The sequence below is a fragment of the Pleurodeles waltl genome, chromosome 6 (assembly GCF_031143425.1).
Source record: "Pleurodeles waltl isolate 20211129_DDA chromosome 6, aPleWal1.hap1.20221129, whole genome shotgun sequence".
Classification (NCBI taxonomy): domain Eukaryota; kingdom Metazoa; phylum Chordata; class Amphibia; order Caudata; family Salamandridae; genus Pleurodeles; species Pleurodeles waltl.
This window is the reverse complement of record NC_090445.1, coordinates 974,090,651-974,104,659: the sequence shown is the minus strand read 5'-3', so window position 1 is coordinate 974,104,659 and position 14,009 is coordinate 974,090,651. Positions and strand designations below refer to the sequence as shown.

General features: G+C 43.6%; 1 protein-coding gene across 3 annotated transcripts in view; it reads right to left on the bottom strand.

Annotated features, from left to right (window-relative positions):
- The window catches only part of PDE6C (phosphodiesterase 6C), a 314,305-nt gene that overhangs the window by 49,529 nt on the left and 250,767 nt on the right, over positions 1-14,009 (bottom strand). For all 3 annotated transcript variants that reach the window (XM_069239839.1, XM_069239840.1, XM_069239838.1), the window contains 2 exons: positions 9,678-9,785; positions 9,525-9,588 (listed from right to left, as the gene is read on the bottom strand). In XM_069239839.1, the coding sequence (XP_069095940.1) occupies positions 9,525-9,588; positions 9,678-9,785 (172 nt within the window). The remainder of the gene's footprint in view (positions 1-9,524; positions 9,589-9,677; positions 9,786-14,009) is intronic.

Genomic DNA, 14,009 nt, shown 5'->3' with positions numbered 1-14,009 from the left:
ATTCATAAAAAAGCTCAGACACAGCCCTGCAAAGGCCTGTCAGACAACAAGGGAAGGTTTTCATTCAGATTCTTTTTCACCAACGGTGCCCATAGTATCAACCTATTGGTCTTGAATATCAAAGGATCTTTAGCTGACGATTCTACCAGGGATACTATCTTGGCTTTATCTTTGTTAGCAAAGAAATGGTTTAATATGCTTTATAACTGCCAAATTGAATAGATTGACTCTTTCAACAATTTTGATCATAACTGACTTTCATGTAAAATTAACATTTGGAGATCGATGGCTAATTATGGAATTTATTGCAAACTTTATGGAGTTTACATATGGGTAAGGCTAACAGAGGGTAATTTATTATAGCCAAAGATGTTTACCTCTACATATTATTAAAATAAAATAATGTGCTAGCACCATTTTCGTTTAATTTATGAAGCAGCTATTTAGACCTGAACACCAAGAAATATAGGGCCTGATTACGACTTTGGCGGAGGGGATTACTCCGTCCCAAATGTGACGGATATCCCGCCCGCCGTATTACGAGTTCCATAGGATATAATGGTCTTGTAATTCGGCGGGCGGGATACCCGTCACATTTGAGACAGAGTAACACCCTCCGCCGAAGTCATAATCAGGCCCATAATGTTTAGCCCTTCCTGGCCTTGAGGCAAATCCACTATCTGACATCATGAGTGGGACATTTGGTATAACAGTAGCAGCATTGTGCTGTACACAGTTATAACCACCAAAAAGGACGGAAAATAAATGCTTTTAATATACAGATAATGGCATTCTGTGGAGCTGAAGTTATTTTCATGACGTACTTAAGAAATACAGAAATTTAGCAAGTTCAGACTTACCCATGCCAAGGGCTTCCATTTAATTGTACTGCAATATGGCAATGCCAGCTCTCAGTTACTTAGCGGAAAGTATCACCCCCCAAAGCAGAGCTGAGGAAGTTAAGGTCTGTTACTGTATTCGATCGTTGAGGGTTTTTGTTAGAAAGCCTCTTCTCTCTATCGAGCTGGGGTGTACATTATTATACTCTCGACTAAACAGTATATACCTCTCAGGGTGCCCCAAAATAATAATCTTTAGGTACGGGAACAGGGGAAAAAAACAACCATGAATAATAAACTACCTGCTCAACCTATCTATACTGATTAAAGGAGTCAATCTCACCTGAATGACCCAAAACAATGTAACCTTTTTTTTTTGTACATTTTATTGCATTTTTCATACATCTATTTCTGCCAATTTTGTACATTCGAATATTTCATTTTTATATAGATTGCTTATGTAGAATATAGTGGTAAAAAACCAATTCACTAAGCTCACAAAGCTACAATGAGTACAATGTGAAAAAATACAATACATTACAGTACATTAAGAGATCTCCCCACTCACCAATCACTCTGCCTCATTCATGTTACACTTCCATACACGCCCTACATACAGGTCTAGTGGAGTCTTAGACTGCAAAATCTTTGAAGAGGCCACCAAGGAGACCATTCTTCTTTAGCCTTCCATTGATGTGCTTTTATGTTGGGAACTCCTATAAATCGGTTAAGACACGTTTTGGTGGACCATCAGCACTCTCAACCACCTTTTCAGGACCTATTTATTTATTCGTTCTTTGATCCGATAGTGGGGGGATCTCTAGAGGTGTAAACATACTCGGATCACAACCTATAATGAATCTAAGCACAGCCTCAAAAAGTATTTCTTAAGACGCATTATTAGCCAGATCCCATCATATCAAGTGAGCTCTCTGTGATTTGAACAATAATCAACAAAGAATTCTCAAAAAGAAATCCATCCACCACACCAAGTGAAAAGTAAAAAACTTCTACCACTTATAGCACCCATAGTGGTTCACAGCTCCGATAGGTAACTATCATGTGAGATAGGGGAGAAATGTGACAGTACCTAGGAGGATGAAAGTAACAGATGCCCTGTAGTGAACCTAATAAAAGGCAAGGAAACAAGCTGAAAACACTGTAAACGGTGGTTTTCAGCTTGTTTTTGGAGTCTTTGAATTGCCTACATCAGTGGTTCCCAGCCTGTGGTCCGGGGACCCCTGGAGGTCCGTAAAGCCTCCCCTGGGGGTCCGCGACTGCTTAGAAAATTGAATAATATTAATAGATTAGGTACCCTGCTTTCAGTAATGACTCAGTAGGGGGTCCTGGATTTCAATAATGATTCAGTGGGGGTCCCAGGGTTCCAGTAATGATAAAGTGGAGGTCCACAGATGTCAAAAGGGTGGGAACCACTGGCCTAAATCCATTAATGGGTGTGAAAACACCCCAGAACATCAGCAACAAACTCAGCAACTTACGTTGTTTTTTAAGAGAGGGTTTGGGGCAGCGGTGGGGCACAAGTGCCACTTAATGTGCTTCTCAGCACGAGGCACCGCACCCTCCAAGGCCCCGTCCCCTTCTCACATGGTGTAATTTTCGATTTAGCTGGCAGGTGTGCTTGTCTATACTGAAGCTGCCCTTCCTCTGGTGAGGACGATTGAAGTTTGAGGCAGTGAGGCTGTCCTAACCTGCATAAACCAATCCAATGGGCTGTACTGCAATTTATCAATCAGGTTTTAGCCCAGTAATGTTACTAATTATTTTACCTAGGATGCAAATTACATGCATTTTCTATACACTGTCTTCATACCATCAGTGGCTTCAAGGGTGATTCTCACATGGAATCCTTGTACATAAAACAATGTCCAATGCAATAGGAGACTACCGGAACTTGTATAATGACCAACTGAAGTGGGGTGATTGGTGGGGGGAGGAGTGCAAAAGGGTTCTTAAAAACGCAATGCTTAACAATGTCTAAATCATGTGGGTCACATGAGGGAAGTCTGTGTCAAAAGTCACAAGTTAGGAAGGCAAATTATGGGGAGATCGAGGGGGTTGACTGCCTGAGTTTCACTGACAGGAATGGACTGAATGTCAAGGTATGTACCTGGCAAAAAACATTATCCATCTCCAGGGGGTGTTAGAGGAGCTCTACAAAGCATAGGGCCAGGCCACTAATGCATTTTGTGGTTGCAAAGGATGCGACTTTAAACATTGGACTGTTTGTGTCAGCAAACTCGCCTTTTGCTATGCAACAAACCCCAATTGTTATTTGATAACAGGTTACCGAATCGCAATTTGGGATGGGGACTGCATACAACATTACTATTGGAAGGGGCATCTTTAGGGCTTTCCTTCCAAATAGTGATTCACAATGGGATGTATTTATGTTTTGCAACCAAATTCTGGTTGCAAAACAATGATATTTTACAGACTATTGAAAGGTAGAGGTAACCATTACAAACAGGAAGGGATCCACAAGGGTTTGTAAAAATGTTGTTTTTCAATGCATCCCATTTTTCTTTAAGGAAAACGAGCTGCATTTAAAGAAAATGATTGCTTCATTTAAAAGCAATCACAAACATGGTGCTCTGCTGACCCCAGCAGGCCACGATCCTTGTGATGCTTGCGAATCGTAATGGTTTGCAATTTGTGACCGACCTTATTAATATTCATGGGGTAGGTTGAATGATGACCCTCTTCGATTCGGTATTTTGCAAACTGACATTACATAGGCATGCTTCAAAATACCACACTTGGCTCAAAATACCAGTCACAAATTGCGACCAGTATTTTGGTGCTTGTGGTTAGTACATTTGGCCCATAATCTTTACACTGCATGCTCTCTCGTCACAGCAGTTGTAGTGTAGACTCACAACTAGAGGCTCAATGATCTGCAGGGAGGAAGACATCTCACCCTGTGACTCCACATCGATAATACATACTACTGTGCAGAAGAGGCCAGCAGCTCGATGCAGACATTCCTACACTCCTCCCCTGTGTCCTGTATTCTCATGGTTTCCTGCAACCTTGGTTAATCAAAGCCTTAATGACTGCTTGCAGCGGACACTTTTTCATAGGATGATACGTCTGTAGATGTTTGACAGCTAGCACTGCATAGTACATCAGAGGCTAATGTGTGTTGGCTTTAATTTCTATGAAATTATAGCTCTTTACGAAAGGAAAAGACCATTTGTATTTATGCTGAAGTACTCCTCTTCTCATGCACTTGCCCCTGCAGTAAGTCTTTTTCTAAGTGCATGAGTCTCTATGCCTGCAGTGTAGGCCACAAAGCCGTTTCTGATGCACAGTTAGGTTTTTATCTAAAATGTTTTAGCATTTAGCGAGGTAGAGATACAAGAGAGAAGATTAGCCTCAAAATCACAAAAATGAAATGTCACTCCCCAGAAGGTGTTTCATTACTTGAAATGGTAAGCAGTGTAGTAAATTATGAACCCAGGTATTGCAGGTGTGTTCAAAACACTGTTCGTATGTACACTGAGATGTGGTTTCATATCTTTTGGCTGGAGAAAGTAACCTCAATCTACTGACACATGAATGCTCAGGGGGTGGTCAGTGTCCTTCTGCCTAGGATTGAAATATTGAAATACTTCAGCAAAGTGTAATAAACACACAGGAGGAGTGCTGGCAACCAGGGAGCATGTTTAAAACTCAACCATCATGAATCAGTATGCAGATGTCAAAGACCAATAGGCACAGGGTGACATTGAAGAATGCAAACTGCCCAGTACAAGCACAGATGGCTACAGACAGCATTATTGTGGGGGGAGGTCCATATACTGTAATGCAGTGGTTCTTAATCTGGGGTCCGCAAAGCCTACCTAGGGGGTCCGCGACTACTTCGAAAATTAAATATTATTAGCAAATTATTAAAGTGTGTATATTAAAGAACTAAGAGTGAAAAATGTATAATACTCTGGAAATGTGAAGAAAATCGAAATTGGACGCAAAACAATTAAGTGCCTGATTTAGATCTCGACAGAGGGGTGTTAGTCCGTCGCAACAGTGATGGATATCCTGTCTGCCAAAATCTAAATACCATTGTTTTCTCATGCCCTCAGATTGATTAGTGGGAGCACTGCTTCAAACAGAATCTAGTATGGATGATGAGCGGCCTCAATTAAATTTAGAAAGGCTCCAACCTTCCCATTAAAATTAAAATTTAGCTTTTTCTATATTTATTTGGGAAGTAAATAAAATATTAAGGGGCATATTTATACTCCGTTTGCGCCGAATTTGCGTCGTTTTTTTCGACGCAAATTCGACGCAAAACTAACTCCATATTTATACTTTGGCGTTAGACGCGTCTAGCGCCAAAGTTCATGGAGTTAGCGTCATTTTCTTGCGTGAACACCTTCCTTGCGTTAATGATATGCAAGGTAGGCGTTCCCGTCTTAAAAAATGACTCCGATGCATATGCGTCGTATTTATACTCCCGGGCAAAAATGACGCCCGGGAGTGGGCGGGTCTAAAAAACCTGCATTAGCGCCGGATTTTAGCGCCTGGGTCAGGGCAGGCGTTAAGGGACCTGTGGGCTCAGAATGAGCCCAGAGGTGCCCTCCCTTGCCCCCAGGGACACCCCCTGCCACCCTTGCCCACCCCAGGAGGACACCCAAGGATGGAGGGACCCACCCCAGGGAACTTAAGGTAAGTCCAGGTAAGTATTTTTTTTTTTTTTTTTTGTGGCATAGGGGGGCCTGATTTGTGCCCCCCTACATGCCACTATGCCCAATGACCATGCCCAGGGGACATAAGTCCCTGGGCATGGCCATTGGGCAAGGGGGCATGACTCCTGTCTTTGCTAAGACAGGAGTCATTTCAAAGGGGGATGGGCGTCGTAAAAAAATTGCGCAAATCGGGTTGTGGCGATTTTTTTGCCTCAGCCTGACTTGCACCATTTGTGGACGCCCATATGCCATTTTCCCCCTACGCCGGCGCTGCCTGGTGTACGTCGTTTTTTTCAACGCACACCAGACAGCGCCGGCGGCTAACGCCGGCTAACGTCATTCAATAAATACGGCGCCCGCATGGCGCTTCAGAATGGCGTTAGCCGGCGCTAATTTTTTTGGCGCAAAACTGCGTTAGCGCAGTTTTGCGTCAAAAAGTATAAATATGGCCCTTAATAATTTGTGTATTTGCTTGAAGAATGTTTGTTTCTGTATTTTTTGTGTATTGTTATGCAGTTGAAATCATCGAAAATGCTTAGGCTGGGGTCCACTGTTTCCACTAATGACTCAGTAGGGGTCCCCTGATTCAAATAATGACTTAGTGGTGGTCCTCAGGGTCAAGTAACAATTAAGTGGGGGTCCACAGAAGTCAAAAGGTAAAGAACCACTGCTCTAGTGGGAAGGTTTAACAGTGGCAATCGGCTACAAAAATTTTACTAATTGTTCAGCATTGTTTGTTTTAGTATTCAGTAAACAAGCCACAAAGATCCCACAGAGGAAATGATAATGTGTATCAGGCCTGCGTAGATTGCTTTAACATATGATTGCACTTAGTTAATAATTGGGATATTTAACCTCTCATAGAAAAGCTGTGAAAGTGTTAAATTAACTGTCTGTGACGGTACCATACCTTAATAATGTACATATCAATATTGAAAGCTCCCTAAATTTTTCCTGATGCTAAATAGGATAAGGTTGTGTATCATTTTCATGTATTTCTTTAATTTATAGCACAGCTTGGAAACAACACTTTTCTGACCCCTGTTAGATCAAGGTACATAAATTATTCGCAACCAATGATCCAATCGTGTGCTTCTTAGAAAATAATCTAAAACAACAGTGTGAAATATAAAACATGATGTTCACCTATTACCCTATTTGGTGACAGTTCATGCACTAAAGTATACTCATAAACAGTGTTTGCAAAACTGAGTTGTTGGTTAAAAGGATTCAAGGGAAAGAATTGTGTGTAATATGAGAGAAGTTTGAAAGGTACGAGCAAAAGATCACACTCTTATAATGCTTTCAGTCTAGTAAATCAATGTAAAAATTATCATTATTCTATATCCAAAATGTGATTCACCGGTGCAAACATGTTGAGAAAAATAACTCTGGAAACCTAATGGATGCAGTAGTTTATGTGTGGAGAAAAGATGAACTTTGAGAAACTGTTGTTCTCCAGGACTTTATAGTTCCTTGTCCAGCACAGGGGCAACCTTGCTGATGGTGCAATAGGCAGCTATTCAATCACGTCTTGCGCTTAAACCATCTCCCTTTTTAGGCCTGTCATTAGCGAAGACCTTTTGATCTTACTAAAATTATATGCTTAATTACTTAAATGGGCTTTCAGTCACCTCTCTTCCTCCATTGGTCTGTTGTTGTGTCATTCACATTTTGCTTCCACCCACTAAAGCATAAGCATGGAGCAATGGGTCAGCCTACTTCAGCCTCTGGTTAACCTCTCTGTGAATGACTGCATTTTCCTCTTTCACAAGGAGCACATCCACACACAAGGTATTTCCTTTCTCTGGTTTCGTTTCTTCTTCATAATTGCTTTAGTGTTGCCTTTATTCTTAGAGCCTGAAGTGAAAGCAGGATCCTTCTGCCAGATATAAGCACAGCCCCCATTTCACGTTTTATCAGTTCCTGTCCCCTGCCAATGCTGCTGTAATTTCCTTTTAAAGTGCTCTTTGTTTATCTGAATACTGGTATTTCACAACATAACAGATTGTGTCCATTTGAAACTGTTCTATATTACTATTCTCTTTTTACTATGCATGCAGCACTGAAACAGAAAGCTTCAATATTACACATGTGAATTTATTCACATATGAAGCTGATATTTCTTCAGAACACATCTATTCTGAACTCAATTTCACCAATGGTTCATTAATAAACTTTATCCAGGAAGAATAAGAAAATCAGCCTTTATTGTGTTAATTTGCAGCACTTATAACTCTTTCTTTCTTTCTTTCTTTCTTTCTTTCTTTCTTTCTTTCTTTCTTTCTTTCTTTCTTTCTTTCTTTCTTTCCTTCTTTCTTCCTCAAAAGCAAGAGGTTGGCATCCAATGTAAGATCAATTGACCTTTTTAGGTCTGTGTTAGCCACGACCTTTTGATTTTAATAAAAGTATGTGTATAACATAGTTACGTATATGAGTTTTCAGCCACACTTCATCAATTTCTCTTTGGTTGTCTCATTCACATTCTTCACGAACTCACTTAAGCATGCATCAAGGGGCAAAGCATCAGTCCATTTTTGCCATTGGCTGACTTCACTATGAGTTTTGTCATGTTGTTCTTTACAATCCACACAAAGTAGTTCCCTTCACTGCTAGGGCCTACTATAGTCATGTGTTTTTTTTTAGACCAAAAAACATTTTTGTTTTTAGGCAATACTTTTTTAAGGTTTGCAAACACTGAGCTTCTTTCTGAACAATAATGTTTTGAAAAAGCATGTCAAAACAACACAAGAATTGCAAAAGGTCTGGCGAACAACAGATCTATTGGCTTTGCCAATGATTGACTGCACATAATATTAGCAGATGCCTTCTGTACTAGGGACACAGAGGGCCTGATTCTAACTTTGGAGGACGGTGTTAAACCGTCCCAAAAGTGGCGGATATACCACCTACCGTATTACGAGTTCCATAGGATATAATGGACTCGTAATACGGTAGGTGGTATATCCGCCACTTTTGGGACGGTTTAACACCGTCCTCCAAAGTTAGAATCAGGCCCAGAATTTGTTGTCACTAGTAGTATAATCAATACCACTCCTGCTTTCAAGCTTGTGTGTGGCACCCCTTGGTTGAAAAGAGTACCCCTACTCTTTATATCTATAACCACCCTAAATATTTAACAGTGCAACAAGGAAGGACATGCAAGGCAGAACAGGTCTCTTCAAAGTATGGCTAGCTTTAATTCTATAATGTTACACTAAATTACTGTTTCAATTTATACCGAATTTGATAAATTACTGCATTAAGAATTTTGGTGGGATATGCCTAATCTACTAAGATCTTGAGGAAGAACAAAATCTTCTAATATCAAGACTAGAAAGATACCCAAACTACATCCATGAACAACCAATGTGGAATATTCTTACCATTTTTCAGTAAATAGTTTTAGAAAGAAAGCACACATAATATGTGTTCACATTTAGGAGCAATGTACAGCACAAAATAGCAGACAAAACCCTTTACAGACCCTGAGGCAACATGAAATGCAACTTCAGCCCAAATCATCTTGATTTTAAGACTTTCAGATGGATTATGCTAGCACAAAGGTAGCTAATCATAACTTTATCACCAGACTATTTCCAACACAAACACCAACACCAAACTATTTACTGCAATAATCTTGATGTTCACCAAACCTGTATATATAAAATAGTATTGAGATTAAAACAATTAGATAATACCATCATCAAGCAATTTACCCCTATTAACTGGGACTGGAGTTAGAACAGTAAGTTATCCCAGAGATGGGATAAATCAAGTGCATTTATTGGAGGAATATCACAGTAGTGTGACATTTTGATATTAGGGTAAGCAGGTGACCAGTAGGTGTTTAAATTAATGCTGCGGAACTTTTCAGTGTGGAAATTTGAGTTGGAGGGATTTTTTTGTCGTACTTCTGACCGGCAACCTTAGATTGGAGTTTTTTTTTCTCAAGGCTGTTCCGTACAGAACCTACCTTGCTTTGCACTTCCCATGGCTTAGTGATTGCAGACAAATCACAGCCTGTCATCATCATTGCCCTATAAGAAATGGGAAATATTTGATCAGAGCTTAGAATAGTAAATTGATGGTTCCGAGATCAAGGAGTATCATGCCATGCACTTCTTACATGATGACTTCTTTTTTTGTTGGGTCACATGTAATGTATCTTATCGCCTCATCTTCTGCTTGCATTTTTTCTGTTGCATCCACTATCTTTTGGAACATCGTCCTCTTCCTGTAAAACAAAAGCAAATAGTTAACACTTGCAAATATGGATTAAAGTTTTCATACACACTGATTCTTTTAGTAAAATTAATACATCTAAAAATACATTTATAAAAATCCCACCAATTAACACAAATGACGGCCCCCTTGTTTTCTTCCCAGACACTAATAATTATTACCCCCTACACGTTTATGAAAAGTTCATTAAATGTTCTCAAGTGCATTTGTTTATGGGGGCGTGTCCAAGATGGCGACCGGGTCGGACGCATAATTCGCAGCTCCGACCCGGCCTACAACAAGGATCCTGATTAAAGACACCTTGACCCGCTGCGGGGGTGAGAATCATCCCCCCCCCCAGCCGCGGAACCAACGGGACGGAGACGGCAGCGGGCAGAGAGCCTAGGGAGCTGCCCGAGACGCTTGGCTCACGCCCGATCCGAGGGACGCTCGGGGCGCCCTCCTCCGCCGCACGATCGCGCTGGGAGACGCCCGAGCGCTGCTGGCTCTGAAAAACTGAGGCGACCGGAGCCGCGATCGAGCGGGACAGCAGAGCTCCCTACGGGCGGTAAGTGGCGGATTGTCCTCGTAGTCACTGAGCCTTGGGGACCCCGCCCTGACGTGGCTGCGGTCGGAAGACGCCCTGCGGGCTGAGCTGTGCGCTCCGAGGAACTCCAGTGCCCCTCTGGAGGGCACGTGGGCCCTTAGTTGGCCGAGACAATGACTGAAAGACCACCTGATACAAAGAAAGTATAGATTCTAGAGGGGCTAATACAACGTGATTCAGCTATAGTGGGTTGCGGCCACGCGGGAATGCGTCAGATCATCACAGCGGGGCCAAGCAAGGAGTAGAAGTGCCTAGTCTGAAGGTCCACGAAAAGTTGATGCCACATCAGTACAAAAATTAACAGGAACGCAGGAGTAAATAAACTGCAGTAGCAACTGACCTAGGTGGCGCCTACTGACGGGTGCGCAGTGGGAAAACGGGAGGCTGCCTGACATTCTCAGGCACCGTGTCGCAGTTAGACCTCTATACACCACATGGGACGTGCCGCGGGCGCCGTAGCACTTGGCTAATGCGATAAAATTAAACAATACAACGCTGAATTCAAAGAACAGCAACAACTTTGAACGGGAACCACCTGATGGGAAAACCAAAGACCCCGCGTGCGCCCCCAGGAACCATGGACCCTACTAAGCCGCCTCTAACATCCGGGGCTACAGACACATACCAAACCCTTCAGAAAATGGAAGAGACATTACAAACGCACTCAACACAATTCGAAAAAGTGCTGCAAGCCATACTTGATACTAAAACAACACTGGAGGCGAAGATTGGCTCAATTACAGAAGATGTTAACCTGCTGCGTGCGGACCAACAGGCGCTAGCAGAAAAGATCGTTGAGCTTGAAAAAGACACGTCGCACCTCACACCATCTATGCTTGAGGTTAAATCTCAACTGAGTGCTATAACAGCAGAAGTTGAGACACTTAAACGCAGAGCCGAAGAAGCCAAAGGCAGATCGCGTCAAAATAACATCCGGTTCGTGGGATTTCCGGAACGCGCCGAAGGCCCCAACACAGAACTCTTCATCGAACAGTGGCTGATTGAAGCGGTGCTGAAAAATAATGTTCCAAAGTTTTTTTCAATAGAACGCGCCCACAGGGTCCCGGGCAGACCCCCTCCACCGGGTGCTTATCCACGTCCCCTCATAGCAAAACTACTGAACTACCGTGATAGAGACCTTATATTACAACTATTCTGAAAAATAGGCCCAATACACATTGAGAGCGCGCAAATAACCGCCTATCCGGATTTCACAGTAGAGGTACAAAAAAAACGAAACTCATTCTACCGGATTAAAGAGCATCTAAGAGAGCACAATATTAAATACTCCTTGTTGTTCCCCGCTAAACTCCACATACAAGACAATACTCGCACTCTATTTTTCACTACTCCTGAAGATGCATGGACATGGCTCCATGCAAAAGGTCTAGCTGACCCACTGCCCCCTAATGACAAAAGCCTACCCCCGAGGAATAAACGCAGACCTCGCAGTAAACAAGACAACAAACCTTCCCCTGAACAATCGCGAGTTGAACGATCGCTACTGCTACAGTCTACGCTGCGTTTTGCCAATGCGTCACCGACATCTCTATCTGGGCAATCAGAAGCAGATCCTGACCTAGAGTTAAACTCCGACTCAACGGACTCTGCCCGAGGCCCCAACCTCACTCCACGATCAGCGGATGACATTTGTTAAATCTTTGCCCCTGAACACTGGAGGCCATCCTATTCGCTGTTCCTAACTGGATATTTTCGTTGTTTGTAATCGCATAATCACTTTCCTTACATTGTGTACTCGGCTCGCTGCCGCTCCTGTTTAGCAAGGACACCAACATACGTAAAATAGGCCGGGTCTAAGTCACTCAACCACCCGCAGTCATGGAACACCCCCCGCTCCATATGGACCGTGTAAATGGGTTCGTTATCGGAATGATGTAAGATATTGGAAGAATGCGACTGGCACCACTATTTGAGGGAATAATAACTGTTTTATTTAAAGTTGGCCAATTCTCTCTTGTTTCTTTCCACAAGATTAGCCCTATTTTCTATTTCCCCAAAACCCTTCTTGGGTTTTACAGTCTCTGGTGGTGTCTTGGTTCCGTCTTGAGGCGGTCTGGTTTTTCCGTCCTCCGATCTCCCGTATTCCCAAAAGAAAAAGAAAAATAAAAGTAATCAGGTAAGTGAATAAAGTAGGGGTAAGACAAGGGTTCAAACAGGGTTAGTAGGGTGGTGTGGACTAGGTAGGGCTGGTGCTGGTGGTGGGTATCACTCTGTGGTTATTGTGCCCTTATTTCCTTTTTACTCCAAGAAAACCCCTTTCTCTTCCTTTTCTTAGGGTTTCTCGGGTGGTGTCCCTGTCCGTGGGTTAAAGCAGTTTAGGTCCCCCTCTCCTTTTCTGGTAAGTCCCCTTCTTTCACGAGGTCTTCCCGTCCTCCCTTTCTTCCCCCCCCCTCCCTCTTTTCCATGTCAGCCAGCCTGACAGAGTCTGCCAGGCAGGGTATAGACGTACCTGGGAGGGCCACGTCCCTCCCGGGGCGCGGCCGGCACGTGGGTGATCTCCCGATTTCTCTTCGTCTGGGCCGGGAGTTGCCCAGTGGTTCCTCCTTCCTTCGAGGCGTCCTGACTTCTGGGTCTCTTCCTCCGTCCCGGGCACTCGGATGGCGGTGCTTCCCCTCGCTGCAACCGACTCTCCGGCCTCGACGGTGTCCTTCTCTTCTTCCGGCCCCCTGGTGATGGCGGTTTCCCTTTCCGTTGTCGGCTCTCCGGTCACGGCGGTCTCTTTCTCTTCTTCCAATGCTCCGATGGCGATCTCCTCACTCCGGCTTCCCCGCGTTCTCGGCTCCTCCTTCTTTTCTCCCGATCTCTCTCGTCCGTCTTCTCTTCTGATGTTTATGACGCCCTCAGCGTCATACGTCATGGCAGGGAGGTTTCCTCTCGTGCCCCCGGGCCATTGTGTTCCTCCCCCGACAGGTGTTTGGGAGCTGCGTTCGGCGGCACTCCCGTTACACATCCCCTCCCTTGGATGGGGCTGTTCGAGCCCCCCAGGTCCCGGAAATCTAGACAAATAGTCTGCTTGTCCCATAAGGTCTCCAGGGAGATGGCAAACCTGGAAGGAGAAAGGTTGTAGCTCCATAAACCATCTTAAAATGCGAACGTTGGTGTCCTTATACCTCGAGAGCCAGGTAAGAGGGGCGTGGTCGGTATATAAAAGGAAGGACCTCCCTAGGAGATAATATTGAAGGCTTTCAACAGCCCATTTAATGGCCAGGCACTCACGCTCTATTATGGGATAGTTCTGTTCCCGTGGAAATAGCTTACGACTAATGAAGACCACCGGATGGCTTATCTCATTTTCATCTTTTTGGAACAGTACTGCACCCAGGCCTACGTCCGAGGCATCCGTTTGGAGATGGAAGGGACGACTGAATTCAGGGCATTTTAATACGGGTTGCGTGGTTAGGCACCGTTGCAAGGTACGGTAGCTATGTGATTGTGGAATGGTTAGACTTGTGATGTTCTTGGGTTTCCCCTTCCTCAAGAGGTCAGTGAGGGGGGCGGCCACTGTAGAGTAGTGGGGTATGAATCTTCGATAATACCCCACTAGTCCGAGGAAGGATCGGATCTCTTTCTTTGTGGTGGGTGCGCTTATACGTAAAATGGCTTCTATTT